This window comes from Lepidochelys kempii, chromosome 1 (assembly GCF_965140285.1).
Source record: "Lepidochelys kempii isolate rLepKem1 chromosome 1, rLepKem1.hap1, whole genome shotgun sequence".
Lineage (NCBI taxonomy): Eukaryota > Metazoa > Chordata > Testudines > Cheloniidae > Lepidochelys > Lepidochelys kempii.
Window position 1 is genome coordinate 310,028,024 of NC_136380.1, and position 15,529 is coordinate 310,043,552.

General features: G+C 43.0%; 1 protein-coding gene across 2 annotated transcripts in view; it reads right to left on the minus strand.

Annotated features, from left to right (window-relative positions):
• AASS (aminoadipate-semialdehyde synthase) overlaps positions 1 to 12,554 on the minus strand; it is a 51,132-nt gene extending 38,578 nt beyond the window's left edge. For both annotated transcript variants that reach the window (XM_073328205.2, XM_073328204.1), the window contains exons 1-5: positions 12,417 to 12,554; positions 9,333 to 9,553; positions 3,660 to 3,836; positions 848 to 932; positions 59 to 126 (exon numbers count right to left, since the gene is read on the minus strand). In XM_073328205.2, coding sequence (XP_073184306.1) covers positions 59 to 126; positions 848 to 932; positions 3,660 to 3,836; positions 9,333 to 9,545 — 543 coding nt within the window. In that variant the 5' untranslated portion in view covers positions 9,546 to 9,553; positions 12,417 to 12,554. The remainder of the gene's footprint in view (positions 1 to 58; positions 127 to 847; positions 933 to 3,659; positions 3,837 to 9,332; positions 9,554 to 12,416) is intronic.
• Positions 12,555 to 15,529: the final 2,975 nt, after the last annotated feature.

Below are 15,529 nucleotides of genomic sequence, written 5' to 3' on the forward strand. Positions count from 1 at the left end.
GAGCCCATGATATTTCTTTTTACTAAAATGTTCAAGTGATATTATGTAAAAATCCTACCATGAAAGGAGTGTGATGTCCCAGGGCAAGAAATCGTAATCCCATTCCATGTAAAATATTGATCATTCCTATTTCAGAATTACACAGTTAATATAATTAAGAATGGACATATAGGATCTACAGTGACTGATACCCAAGATCTTCCTGGACTCAAGATAAAACAGGTTCAGTAGCAGACTTGGATCTCAGTCCTCCATTTGGCATCCCTCAAACATGCCAATATATTTTCTCTTTTTGGTGGGGAGGGGAAAGGAGAGAACAACCATGTGGGGAGGGGGAGGAAAAAAAGCCCACACTGCTAAATTCCACTGAAGAGTAGTGAGCTTTTTGGAGGTACAGTGGAAAAACAATAAATACTTTAATACAAAGCTATCAGGACCATGTCACAAAAAAAAGAGGGCTGATTAGCACGTGTGTTGTACTTCACCACACACTTTGGCTCACAGGGAGGGTGACAGACATTTCTTTCTAGAGCACATATTCTGTTGGCCTAAGGTCACTGATTCTCCTTCCAGTGAGGTGGAGTATCTACTCTCCTGGCAAGAGAAATACTGCTTCTGTATAGATAGGTGGGACTTAATATGAAGTAAAATAATGGAGTTAGGGAGAATCCTCAGGACGCTGACTATACTGTGTGCCGGGAATTAGGAACAGACTAGAAAGAGATTCTCAGGAGCTGCACAGCAGCTACAGAAAGCACCACAGGCCTGGACTCTCAGGAAGTTAATGTAAACTGAAAAGGTGAAGCATTATTAGTCCTAGGCCTACTTATTGTATAGTGCACTATACCTGCTACACCAGCCCACTGTCCGAAAGCTACCACTCGTATTCCTCTGTGATCAACCATTTTCTCATAGTCAATCAATCGAATTTCCTGAAAATACATAAAAAGTTGCTTTTATGTTTTCACTAAAAGTTTGATTTTAAACAGCAAAATCAAGGATATAACTGCTTCTCTGGGAACTACTTTTATATGCACCTTCTGCCATGTTTTGTGCATGAAACACACACATGCACAGGACTGAGTTTTCAACTGTAGGAAAAAAAAAAAAGTGTTTTTTAAGAACATGTTGATTTTTGGCTTGCTTGGTTTATAACCAGAGTCTCCATAACACTTTTAAGTTAAGAAATAAAAATGTTAGTACAGCAATCAGCAGATCACTGAAACGAAACATGACCATCTTCGAGGAACCCAGAGGGGCAGATCTTCATCTGGTATAAATCAGCAGCTCAGGAACAGAGCTACACTGACTGACACCAGATGAGGATCTGACCCAGACGTCATAACCCACAAACAGCAGCATCCTGACCAAATGGCAGGGTGATTCAGTCCTAATTGGATATTTGCCGCCTCACAAATAAGACACTCATTGTCAATCTCAGAAGTGAGACAAGAGTAAATGTTACATCTGATTCCAGTATCCATGCACCCTCTCCCCAAAAAAGTTGGAAGATCAAGGTTGTGGCTTGTTGGGAGACACTTGCACTTTTATTGCCCATGCTCTTTGCAGACAGATGACCTCTGTTCTCGGGGACAACTAGTTGCTCAAATCAATGTACTGAACAAACAGAGGATGAAATCCTGGTCCCAGTGAAATAAGTGGCAAAACTTCCATGAGGCCAGGATTTTACCCAATGTTATGAAACATGCAAAGAGCCAAATTTTGCAATTCCTAATCAGGCAGAATTAGCTTCTTTGGGATAGTCAGTCACATGAGGACTGCACACCAGACCCTTTAGACTGGATATCAATATCATGTTTTGAAGTACAGTTACACGGACTTCAATCTTTTTTCTCCTCACAATTTACTCTGGCAAGAAAGGTCAGAATCAGAGCCATATTCTTTAACCGTGAGAATATCTCTTAGGAAAGCATATACAGCACTTAAGCAGCTTTTCAAAGTGTATTATAGCCAAGACTATCAGTTTCAAGTTGAGCGCTTTGCATCATATAAACAACAAGTAAAGAGGGATAATTAAGTCCCTGACTGAGGCCAGGAATGGCAATTTCAGCCTAAAATGAATGTTTAAAGCCCAGTTATAAATATCAAAATATACTCCTGAGGGAATTCTGCATCACTACATGCATGCAGAATTCATGTCCCCTGCAGATTTCTTTGCTTCCCCTCAGAAAAATGACTTTCTGACAGGGAAGCAAAGGGAAGCTGCACGAGCAATCACTCACCCCGTCCCCAGCAGTGCAGGCGCATTGTTTCGGGTGCCCAGAGCAGCTGGCAGAGAGGTAAACAACTGCATAACTGGGGTGGGGAAAGAAAGAAATGCTGAGGATGCCCCGACTACTGGCTCATACCCTGTGCTGGGCTCAGCTGCTAGTCCCAGCTAGGCTGGGGGCCGGGACTACTTCTTCCCCTGGAAGGACGGGCCAGGGCCAGAAACCTCCCCCAGCTGCAGGAAGCTCTGCGCGCAAACGCACACAGCTTCTCATCCCCATCGTTCCTCAGCCACAGGGGGAGGGGTCACTGTTTGAGAAGCTGCTCCCCCATCTGCCCAACCCCAAGCATCTGGACCCCGCCATACCTAGACCCGCCTGCACCAAAAGCCCCAAACCCATAACCTCCCCCGCTGAGCCCCAACCCCCGCGTCTGGACTCCCACCCCTCAGACCACCCCCCACTGAACTCTCCATACTCAAACCTCCACCCTGACAAGCCACAACCCAGAGCCCCAACCAGTTGCATCTGGACCCCCACACCTACAAAGCCCCACCCCCCCAGCACCCAACCCCCATGCTAAGCCCCACACATCCAGACCCACCCCCCCGCTGAGCCCCAACCACCTTTGCCTGAAGCCCTCTGAAAAGTCCCATGCCCCTGAAGCCCACAACAAGCCCCTCTTCATCCAGAACCACCTGCACTTGGACCCCCCACTGAGCCACCTGCACCCAGATTGCCCCACACAGATCCCTCTCACCCCACACCTGGATCCTCCACACTAAGCCCTCCACACTTGGATCCTGCCGGTCTGAGCCTGCCTGCCGGCACCTCCTGCACCTGGCATGGGGGACAGGGCACCAGAGGGTTTCTGGGGCAGGCCCAGCCCTTGTGCTGTGTCAGGGTCAAGTGCAGTCTCATTGCCAGGTCCACGTCCTGGGACTGGGGCTGCAGGGTGATCTCCCACTTCTGTGCAGCCAGTGGCCTGTGCTCCGCACTGCCATGCTAAAGCCTCCACATTTATTTATTTATTGACCAATAAAATTTGTAGAATTTTTAAATATTGTGTGCAAAATTTTTATTTCCCTCAGGAATAAAAATAGAAGCCTACAATATAAATGCTGCGATGCAGCAATGTGTTCTAACCCATAGCTAAGGGATGTGCTGTAGATACCCTATAGCTGGTGTTTGGATATACAATACCCTCTTGACTACTTCCATATTGTAGCTTAAGAGAATCAATATAAACAGCTTAAAAAATTAAATGCATCTCTTAAAACAACAACTGCGGAGAGTACAGACTTTCTATTAGTGTATCATAAAAAGCAAGCTCAAATATCTATGAATACTTACGTCCATTGCACTTCTATGTTTAATCCTGTTTATTACCTTGTGGTAACGGTCACTGATCTTTCTTACTAAAATATTTACCTGTCTTAGAATTTCATCCAGTAGAGACATGTTTGCCTCTTGGGCTTTAATAGTGTGAGAGAAGAATGCATAGTTCTTTTTGGGAATTAATTTATCCTCTGGAGGTCTCTTCACTCCCGCAATTAGAGATGCCTCAGAAATATCTTCCTGAATAATGCCACCTGCTTTTATATATTCCTGTAAACAGAGCATTAAGAAACACTTTCATTCTTCAACAGTAATGCAGAAAAAACAAAGGAGGTCTTAAAAGAACTTATGAAGCAGAAAGATACAGAAACAAGTCAAGGCCTGTTACTAAACAAGCTTATTTAAGAGTGAAGAGCTTGGATTTCTATTAGGGCTGTCAAGAGAGTAAAATTAATTGCGATTAATCATGCTGTTAAACAATAGAATACCATTTATTTAAATATTTTGGATGCTTTCTACATTTTCAAATATATTTATTTCAATTACAACAGAATATAAAATGTACAGTGCTCACTTTATATTTTTATTATAAATATTTGCACTGTAAAAACCAAAAGAAAATCGTATTTCAAATTCACCTAGTACAATTACTGTAGTGCAATCTCGATCATGAAAGTTGAATTTACAAATGTAGAATTATGTACAAAAAGAACCTAACATTCAAAAACAAAACAATGTAAAACTTTAGCGCCTACAAGTCCACTCAGTCCTACTTCTTGTTCAGCCAATCACAGACTAACAAGTTTGCTTACATTTGCGGGAGGAGATAATGCTGCCCACTTCTTGTTTATAATGTTACCTGAAGTGAGATAGGCATTTGTATGGCATTGTTTTTATATGATGAACAGGATTTTCAGTAATCCTCATTATATTTGACTTGGCTGCCTGGGTGGGAGCTCAAGGTTCAGTTGCTTTAAGGGAACTGTATTTTTGGCTTCTGGGTAACCAGTAAGGTATTGTAGAAGCAGTTTTGTTGCTGGGTCTGTGAATCTAAATATTAGAATAACCAGTTTGGGGGACTGTCTTCCCCATTCTTTGCAGTTTGCCCTAATTGAGCAATCTCAGTGTGCCCCCCCCTTAGATCCCAGTCACACTACATTATTTCATTGGGATTGCATAGGATTGTCCCTGGGGGCAGAATTCAGACCATCTTATTACTAATAATAAATAGACTGTGGAGGTTTTCATTCCTTCAAAAGTGGGTAAAACATCACAATCCCCATTGTAAGATGGAGAAACTAAGACACAGAAATTGGGTTGTTTGTCCACAGTCATACAGTGGGTTACAGAAGCTAGGGCTTCTGCTCCCATCTCTGTGCCTTATCATGCTGCTTCCACTGAAGTTGATGGCAAGACTTCTGTCATCAACTTCAGTGGAAGCAGCATGATAACCATACAGCTAAGGATAGCCTAGAATTCCTCCTTACCTGTAAAGGGTTAAGAAGCTCAAATAACCTGGTTGACACCTGATCAAAAGGACCAATGAGGAATGAAGATACTTTCAAATCTTGGGGTGGGGGGAGAGAAGGCTTTGTTTTGTGTGTTCTCTTGGGAAGCAGAGAAACATCAGGTCAGAAAATGCATTCTCCTATAAACCATCCTAGAAGTCTCTCATATTACAAAAATTGAGAGTAAAAGCCAGGCGAGGCATGTTACATTATCTTTTGTTCTGCTGGTGAATTTTTCCTTTACTGGAGGGACGTTTATTCCTGTTTTCTGTAACTTTGAAACTAAGCCTAGTGGAAGTTCTGCTGTGTTTTTGAATCTTTTGTTACCCTATAAAGTTTTCCATCCTGATTTTACAGAGGTGATTTTAAACCCCCCCCCCTTTTTTTTTTTTAATTAAAATCCTTCTTTTCTCCATTGTCCTAAGACCCAGGGGTTTGGTTCTGTGATCACTCTGTAACCAGTTGGTTAGGATATTATTCTCAAGCCTCCACAGGAAAGGGGGTGCAAGGGCTTGGGGGGATATTTTGGGGGAACTAGGAACTCCCAGTGATCCTTTCCCTGATTCTTTAATAAATCACTTGGTGGTGGCAGCATACCGACTCAGGGCAAAGAACTTGTGCCTTGGGGAAGTTTTAACCTAAGCTGGTAGAAATAAGCTTAGGGGGATCTTTCATGTGGGTCCCCACATCTGTATCCTAGAGTTCACAGTGGGGAGGGAACCTTGACAACTCCCATTGACTTCAAGTGACAGTGGGACCAGGCTGAACATTAGCATAACAAAAATCAATAGATTTACACAAAGTAAGTTATCTTTGGTGTAAATGTGGTTGTTACTTAAAACATCTGGTTAGAGTACAAATCCTTAAAGACTGGACAGTAGGTTGTCTTTTGGTTTTTTCGCCTCAAATATATTCCTCCCACTCTCAGACCCTGACTTGATAAGTAAAAAGGGTATATCTCACAACTGCGTTAGCTTAACACAAATGCCTCATTAAGAGTCAGGCTAGCGTGACTACAATACAGCCAGCTAGCAAGGCTTCAAACATGGTGGCCTGCAACTTAACAGGGCTTTGCAATCATTTCAATATAACTCAGATGAATTAGTCGGATCGGGTGCCGGAGGGGGTTGGGAGGGGCACACCTTTTCTGTCACAGCTACACACAGCATCAGCGGAAATATTCTGCCTGAATTCAGGCAGCAAGGAAAAAAAGAAGACAAAAACACAGTTATATGGGACATCATGAATTACATAAAACCCCAAAGGTTTCAGAGTAGCAGCCATGTTAGTCTGTATTGGCAAAAAGAAAAGGAGTACTTGTGGCACCTTAGAGACTAACCAATTTATTTGAGCATAAGCTTTTGTGAGCTACAGCTCACTTCATCAGATGCATAAAGTGGAAAATACAGTGAGGAGATTTATATACACACAGATCATGCAAAAATGGGTGTTTACCATACACATTGTAAGGAGAGTGATCACTCAAGATGAGTTGTTACCAGCAGGAGAGTGGGGTGAGGGGAGAGAACAAGGAGTTAACAAGAACATCTGAGGAACAGTTGAGGGGGGGAGGAATAAACAAGGAGAAATAGTTTTACTTTGTATAATGACTCAACCACTCCCAGTCTCTATTCAAGCCTAAGTTACTTGTATCCAATTTGCAAATTAATTCCAATTCAGCAGTCTCTCATTGAAGTCTGTTTTCGAAGTTTTTTTGTTGAAGAATGGTCACTTTTAGATCAGAAATCAAGTGACCAGAGAGATTGAAGTCTTCTCCGACTGGTTTATGAATGTTATAATTCTTGACATCTGATTTGTGTCCATTTATTCTTTTACGTAGAGATTGTCCAGTTTGACCAATGTACATGGCAGAGGGGCATTGCTGGCACATGATGGCATAGATCACATTGGTAGATGTGCAGGTGAACGAGCCTCTGATAATGTGGCTGATGTGATTAGGCCCTATGATGGTGTCCCCTGAATAGATATGTGGGCACAGTTGGCAACGGGCTTTGTTGTAAGGATAGGTTCCTGGGTTAGTGGTTCTGTGGTGTGTGGTTGCTGGTGACTATTTGCTTCAGGTTGGGGGGCTGTCTGTAAGCAAGGACTGGCCTGCCTCCCAAGATCTGTGAGAGTGATGGGTCGTCCTTCAGGATAGGTAGTAGATCCTTGATCATGCGTTGGAGAGGTATTAGTTGGGGGCTGAAGGTGATGGCTAGTGGCGTTCTGTTATTTTCTTTGTTGGGCCTGTCCTGTAGTAGGTAACTTCTGGGAACTCTTCTGGCTCTGTCAATCTGTTTCTTCACTTCCGCAGGTGGGTATTGTAGTTGTAGGAATGCTTGATAGAGATCTTGTGTTGGTCTCTGTCTGAGGGCTTGGAGAAAATGCAGTTGTATCATAGAGCTTGACCGTAGACAATGGATTGTGTGGTGTGGTCTGGGTGAAAGCTGGAGGCATGAAGGTAGGAACAGCGGTCAGTAGGTTTCCGGTATAGGGTGGTGTTTATGTGACCATCGTTTATCAGCACTGTAGTGTCCAGGAAGTGGATCTCTTGTGTGGACTGGACCAGGCTGAGGTTGATGGTGGGATAGAAATTGTTGAAATCATAGTGGAATTCCTCAAGAGCTTCTTTTCCATGGGTCCAGATGATGAAGATGTCATCAATATAGCGCAAGTAGAGTAGGGGCGTTAGGGGACAAGAGCTGAGTAAGCGTTGTTCTAAGTCAGCCATAAAAATGTTGGCATACTGTGGGACCATGCGGGTACCCATAGCAGTGCCGCTGATTTGAAGGTATACATTGTCCCCAAATGTGAAATAGTTATGGGTGAGGACAAAACCACAAAGCTCACCCACCAGGTTTGCCGTGACATTATCAGGGATACTGTTCCTGACAACTTGTAGTCAATCTTTTTGTGGAATGTTGGTGTAGAGGGCTTCTACATCCATAGTGGCCAGGATGGTGTTTTCAGGAAGATCACCGATGGATTGTAGTTTCCTCAGGAAGTCAGTGGTGTCTTGAAGATAGCTGGGAGTGCTGGTAGCGTAGGGCCTGAGGAGGGAGTCTACATAGCCAGACAATCCTGCTGTCAGGGTGCCAATGCCTGAGATGATGGGGCGCCCAGGATTTCCAGGTTTATGGATCTTGGGTAGCAGATAGAATACCCCAGTTCCGGGTTCCAGGGATGTGTCTGTGCGGATTTGTTCTTGTGCTTTTTCAGGGAGTTTCTTGAGCAAATGCTGTAGTTTCTTTTGGTAACCCTCAGTGGGATCAGAGGGTAATGGCCCGCATGGCCCCACAGTATGCCAACATTTATGCCATCATGTGCCAGCAATGCCCCTCTGCCATGTACATTGGTCAAACTGGACAGTCTCTACGTAAAAAAATAAATGGACACAAATCAGATGTCAAGATTTATAATATTCATAAACCAGTCGGAGAAGACTTCAATCTTTCTGGTCACTCGATTTCTGATCTAAAAGTGACTATTCTTCAACAAAAAAACTTCGAAAACAGACTCAACAAGAGACTGCTGAATTGGAATTAATTTGCAAATTGGATACAATTAACTTAGGCTTGAATAGAGACTGGGAGTGGTTGAGTCATTATACAAAGTAAAACTATTTCCCCTTGTTTATTCCTCCCCCCCCCCCCTCAACTGTTCCTCAGAGGTTCTTGTTAACTCCTGGAAATGTGCTGGAAATGGCCCACCCTGATTATCACTTCAAAAGGTTTTCTCTCCCCCCACCGCACTCTCCTGCTGGTAATAGCTCATCTTAAGTGATCACTCTCCTTACAATGTGTATGGTAAACACCCATTTTTGCATGATCTCTGTGTATGCATCCACTTTATGCATCCGATGAAGTAAGCTGTAGCTCACAAAAGCTTATGCTCAAATAAATTGGTTAGTCTCTAAGGTGCCACAAGTACTCCTTTTCTTTTTATAAAACCCCAAAGTTCCTATGCAAAGAACTATTGAGAATTTAGACAAGAGAAGGCAGTGCGGCTGAGGGAGGGCAGGACAGACCTAAAAACAAAGAACTATGAATAGGCATCAATATTGGGATACTTACAGATCTAGCCAATGATTCCCATTGCTTTTGTCAGTGGGAAAGAATGACCCCCTTTTGTAATAAATAACGAAGTAGATAATAACATATGTTCACTATTATTTACATCCTTTAATGCTGTAGTACCATAATTAAGTAAACCAATGTTACATTTCGTTCTTCTAAATGGGAACCACAGCAGAACTTACCTTTTCATGGATGGCTCTCCGGTTTGATGGCTGTACTAAGACTTTGTATCCCAAATTTGTTAGCTCCTTAACATGCTTTGGTGCTAGAGGTGCTCTTCTTTCCCAAGCACTAACGTCTTCCCTCCTGATTGCCAGTACAGGTTTATGATGGTGACGGCACTTTAAAAGGTGGACCCCACACTTACCAGTTGGATTTCTGAATGCTCGTAGCATAATAAAACCTGATGGCAGCAAAGACAAAGTAGTTAAATGATACCAGGCTTGTAAAGGTGCTTAGAAACCACTTTGTTTGTACAAGAAGTTCACGTCTCTTTAAAAATCTGTTGTAAAACATACTCAACTAATCACTACAATGATCGTAACACCAGCAATAATTATCACAATTTTCTGATTAACAATACTAATATTCCCAGATTTCCTGTGCAAGAGAAATCTGAATTTACTTTCATTACCAAACATAAGCTCTCTAATGTAAACCACAGCTGAAATAGTAAGAGAACATTACAAAGTCTCATTTTCTCTTTGCTTTGGCTAGGTTACTTCACAAAAATCAAACCACCAGTATCGGTGTATCAAAAGGTTTTTACTCATGTGCAAGGTATATTTTTTTAATTCTAGTTATTGTACTTGTGATCAGTGCTGGAGGCTTAAGCAAAAATGCCAGTTAGACTGAGTCACCAGTATAAATATGCAAGAGCCAAAAATGTATCAGCCCCCCACCTTATAAATATCTTCCTTATCACTTGGCATAGTGATAAAAAAAGAGATTAACTCATAAAAAAGCAATAAAGTACAGTTAAGAGTTCTACATGATCAATGACAAATGCCCTTGGGCCGTTTCTTTAAAGGTACTTACAGAAGCATGCCTAGGCACCCAATCCCTATTTAAATTTAAATCACTGTGAGCTAGGTGCCTACGCACTTTTGAAAACCCCACGAAGGTCCAGATCCTCAAAACGTACTTAGATGCCTGAATACCTTTGAGGATCTGGTCTAGATGCCTATCTGTATTTAAACATCTTTGAAAATCTAGCTCTTAGACCCCGGTTTTGCAAAGACCTATGCACATATCTAACTAAGCATACAAAGGCCCTTTAAACTCAGTGGGACTGCTCATGGACTTCAAGTTAGGAGTGTCTGTAAATCCGATGAAGTGAGCTGTAGCTCACGAAGGCTTATGCTCAAATAAATTTGTTAGTCTCTAAGGTGCCACAAGTACTTCTTTTCTTTTTGTGGATACAGACTAACATGGCTGCTACTCTGAACCCTGTAAATCTTTGCAAGATCAGAGCAATAGCAAGAAATAAATAGTGAGCATCCTACAGTATCAGAGAAAGCTACTTCGAAATGCAATGTGTAATGATCTTTTAGTTCTCACTTACATTCTTCCATAGCACCTTCCTATGAGCAGAATGCCAGCAAGCACACCATCCTTCCTGCTGAAGGCCCACTTGTACAAAAAACTAACTGGCTGATTATGGGTCACATGGGGATAAGGGATGGGTCACATGGGGATAGGGATAGGGACAGAAGAGTTAGCATGCAAAAATCTTCTTTCCCATTTGTACAGTGCTTTGTATTTTTGACATTTGGTCTATTAAAGGGACACTGTCACCTTAAATTTGGCCTGAAAACAAGATTTTATAAAACCTCAGACCAAAAGAAAACAGTGTGGAAACTTTCTGAGTTCCAATAAAAATAGGTGCTTGTAAACAAACATTCCCAGAAGCCTTTGAAACTCAAACACTATTAAAGTCTTAGAGCAAAACTGACCTCATTGATTTTCACTGGCCTTACTGAAAGAAGTACAAGACATACGAAGATTGGCAAGATGGGTTTTAAAAAAATTCTTACTTTTAATAATCTTAGCTGCATTAATTATGTTAAAGATAGTACATTTACAACATATTTTTAAATTGACAGCAATTTTTAAGGCATACTGAATATGTGGCTTTTCTTCTAATGGTAGTTTTAGTGCCACAAACTGATGAAGTTGGTATGAGTTTTAAATTTTTTTAAATGATTATTCAAAGCATTTAGTTTTGAAATTAAACAATCCCATGTATCAATACCTGCCTGAAACCTACTGCCAATTTCTGTTTTTCCAGCTGCATCTTTAACAACTAGTTAAAAAACTTAAGAATTCTGCCAGGTACCCAATGCAAAGTGAAGATATAGAAAAATATTTTCCCCCAATCTCCTTCAGTTATACTTATCTTAATTATTACTTGAAGCAATTGCAGATAGATGGGTTTTATATTTCCCCCCGCCCCCGAGGATTTTTTAAAACAATGGTGACTTTCAGATTCACGTACACCTTTGCCAGAGGTCACGAATAGTTCTTTCCTAACAGACATATGATGTGTCCGATGAAGTGAGCTGTAGCTCACGAAAGCTTATTCTCAAATAAATTGGTTAGTCTCTAAGGTGCCGCAAGTCCTCCTTTTCTTTTTGCGAATACAGACTAACAGGGCTGCTACTCTGAAACCAGACATATGATGTGATCCAAACTTGTTTCCCCCATGTTAGAACAGGGCGGCAGGTAACTCCTGATCTAGAGATGCAGCTAAAAGGAGCATTTAATCTCCTTCACAGCTTTCTCTCTGATGCATTGCTCCCTGACAGTCTAAATTACTGGCCAGAAAAGACCTCACGAGCTGGAAAATCCAGGCTCGCTGCAGGGATCACCACCAGGGACGAACGTGGCTACTTTGTTGCCAGAAACGAAGATGCAAACTTGTCCTCGAGAATCCAGCTGTACCGAGGAGCGGGGAGGGAGGGAGCTGAAAGCCAGGCCGTTCTGCCCGACCCACCACGGCGGGACGGCACCGCCTGGGCTCGGAGGCAGAGAGGGACATCCCCGAGGGGGGCGGAATCACTGGGAGCGACTCCCACAGCCCAGCCCGCTGTCCCGCACTGACCCGGGCCGCAGCGGCCTCCAAGGTCCAGCCCAGACCCAGCAGCAGGCACAGCTCCACGCGCGGCCTGGAGGCCCCCCACGGAAACCTCCGCCGCCTGCTGCTACAGCAGGACCCCACTGCAGGAGACGCAGAGCCCAGCCCACGCGCGAAGCGCGGCACCCACCTGGCAGCGGAGCGGGGGTTTACACGGGAGAAGGGAGCCGCCGGCTCTGGGATTGCGCAAAGGAAGGCAGGGGCTGCCCAGCGAGGCTACGTACAGAATGTAGGGGAAAGAAGGGATGCAGCCCCCCGCCGGCAGCCAATCGCGTGTGACCTTCGGGGTACAACCTTCCCTTTCCGCCAATCGCAAAAGGTCCCCAGGCGTGACGTTATTGGTGACGTCTCGTCTCTCCGCCACACACACCCCCCGAACTCGCCTCTCGTGTGTGCTCCTGCTTTGGCTGGGGCGGGGGAGATTTCCCGGAATGTTCTGCTGCGGGGCCCTGGCTCTCCAAGGGGACTTGCACAAGGTCACGGGAACGCTCCCAGATACGGACAATCAATGGGCTCGCAGGGATCCTACTGGCCACGCCGACTGCACACCCCGCAATGCTGCCGGGATCTGCCATACATGACAGTCCGGGGGATGGCGGAGAGAGCGGAGCTCCCCTTCCCCGAAATGACTCAGAGGCGTCTGGAATACGAGAGTCACTGGGACAGGGAAAACACCGTGTGGATCTGGGAGACTAGAAACGCATTAATAAAATGGGTGTCAACATTGTATTTTTAACATAAATTGTACGGTAATGGGGGATGGGCATTGGCAAGGCAGATAGGACATGGAAGGATCAACATATCTCTGCCTCTGAAAAGCATCCCAGCCCTTCCCCAGCTGACAAAATCCTTGTGTATCCCCCTCCTCCTCAATGACAAGTAACTCAGAGCTCTTTAATTTCCCCTTTTCTCCACCCACTAAAATAAGGAATGGCAGTACAGTATCTTTGCTCTCTACACAACGTTAGTAATAAAACAAAATCCTTAAGTTACACAGTTGGATGCCAAATAACAGTGTTTAACTATATACAAATACATAGGCCTACCTAAGGTGTAATTTTTTAACAGTGACAGAAAGTAACCATTAGAACAATTTATGAACAATTTCCCGAGAATTGTGGTGCATTTTCCATCAGTGACAATTTTTAATTCAAGATTGGAATTTTTTTTCTTAAAGATCTGCCTTAGGAATTATTTTGCAGAAGTTCTAGGGCCCGTGTTACACAGGAAGTAGGACTAGATGATCAGAACGGGTCCTTTCTGGCCACTGAATCTATGACTCTGTGAAGGTTTCTTCCCCACTCTGAACTTTAGGGTACAGATGTGGAGACCTGCATGAAAGACCCCCTAAGCTTATTTTTACCAGCTTAGGTTAAAAACTTCCCCAAGGTACAAACTTTGCCTTGTTCTTGAACCGTATGCTGCCACCACCAAGCGTTTTAAACAAAGAACAGGGAAAGAGCCCACTTGGAGATGTCTTTCCCCCAAATATTCCCCCAAGCCCTACACGCCCTTTTCTGGGGAAGGCTTGATAAGAATTCTCACCAATTTGTATAGGTGAACACAGACCCAAACCCTTGGATTTTAAGAACAATGAAAAATTAATTAGGTTTTTAAAAGAAGAATTTTAAAGAAAAAGTAAAAGAATCACCTTTGTAAAATTAGGATGGTAAATACCTCACAAGGTAATTAGATTTAAAACATAGAGATTCCCATTAGGCAAATCCTTAAGTTACAAAAAGACACAAAAACAGGAATATACATTCCATCCAGCACAGCTTATTTTACCAGCCATTAAACAAATGGAAATTTAACGCATTTTTAGCTTGATTACTTACTAACTTAACAGAAGTTGTAAGGCTGCATTTTTTATTTGTTTTCGGCAAAAGCATTATACAGACAGACAAACCCGTTGTTCACCCCCACTCCAGATTTGGAAGTATTTTGTTCCTTTATTGGTCATTTTGGGTTAGGTGCCAGAGAGGTTATTTTAGCTTCTTAACCCTTTACAGGTGAAAGGGTTTTGCCTTTGGCCAGGAGGGATTTTATAGCACTGTATACAGAAAGGTGGTTACCCTTCCCTTTATATTTATGACACGCCCCCCAAATCACAGATACGGTGAAACACTGGCTGTGATTTCTTTTTGGAGCTTTATAAACAGAGTTAATAAGACACATGCGCCTTTAAATATACTACTAACTGTATAAAGACTAACAATATTTTATACATTTTAAGGACGATTTTAACCAGTTGATTTTGGGAAACTTTTACGGGAGAGTGCATCAGCCACTCTCTTAAGGGCTCTAAATTTTACTCTGTAAGTTTCAGGTGTAACTTGAAATTGTTTTAAAACCAAATCTTTGAATTTATTGTAGTCAGAAGCCTCCTCAATAGGCATCTTATTGAATATGTCCAGAGCTCTTCCAGTCAATTTTGCAACCAATGTGGTCATCTTGTGAGCTTCAGGAATTTGATGGAGTGTGCAAAGGTGAGAAAATATTCAGCAATATCACTGGCTTCATCGGGGGGGAGGGATAGCTCAGTGGTTTGAGCATTGGCCTGCTAAACCCAGGGTTGTGAGTTCAGTCCTTGAGGGGGCCATTTAGGGATCTGGGGCAAAAATTGGGGATTGTTCCTGCTTTGAGCAGGGGGTTGGACTAGATGACCTCCTGAGGTCCCTTCCAACCCTGATATTCTATGATAATGTGGACATAGTCACTCCCATTTGTGGATTGTTGGAGAAGGATTGTTAGGGTTATTCAGTATATTCTGCTGAGCCTTTGCCTTCTCCATCTCCAGTGCATGCTTCCTCTCTTTTTCCTTCTCCTCCTTTTCTTTTTCCTTTGCCTCCATTTCTCTCCTGTGGGCAGTCTCCCTTTTTTTTTCTTTGGCCTCCATTTCTTTTTTTTTTTTTTGCCTCCATTTCCATCTGTCTGAGTTCTACCCGTCTTTCGTGTTTCTTTTGTTTTTCCTCTGCCTCAAATCTGGCTAATTCCAGCTTCTGTTGAACAGTGCAGTCTGTCATCCTAACCTCTTTTTTTTAACTAACTTTACATCCGAGAGTTAGAAACAAAACAAAACAAATCAAAAACTGGCTTGTAAAATGTTGCTGTGCTGTAACATGATACATTTTTCTCTGATAGCTGTTCTCAGCCTACAGAAAAATCCTTTTGTTATGCCTGCTGCTCTGTCCCCCAGGCAGAGAGACAGAATCTAGAGCTGCAATCACCTTTTACAAAAAC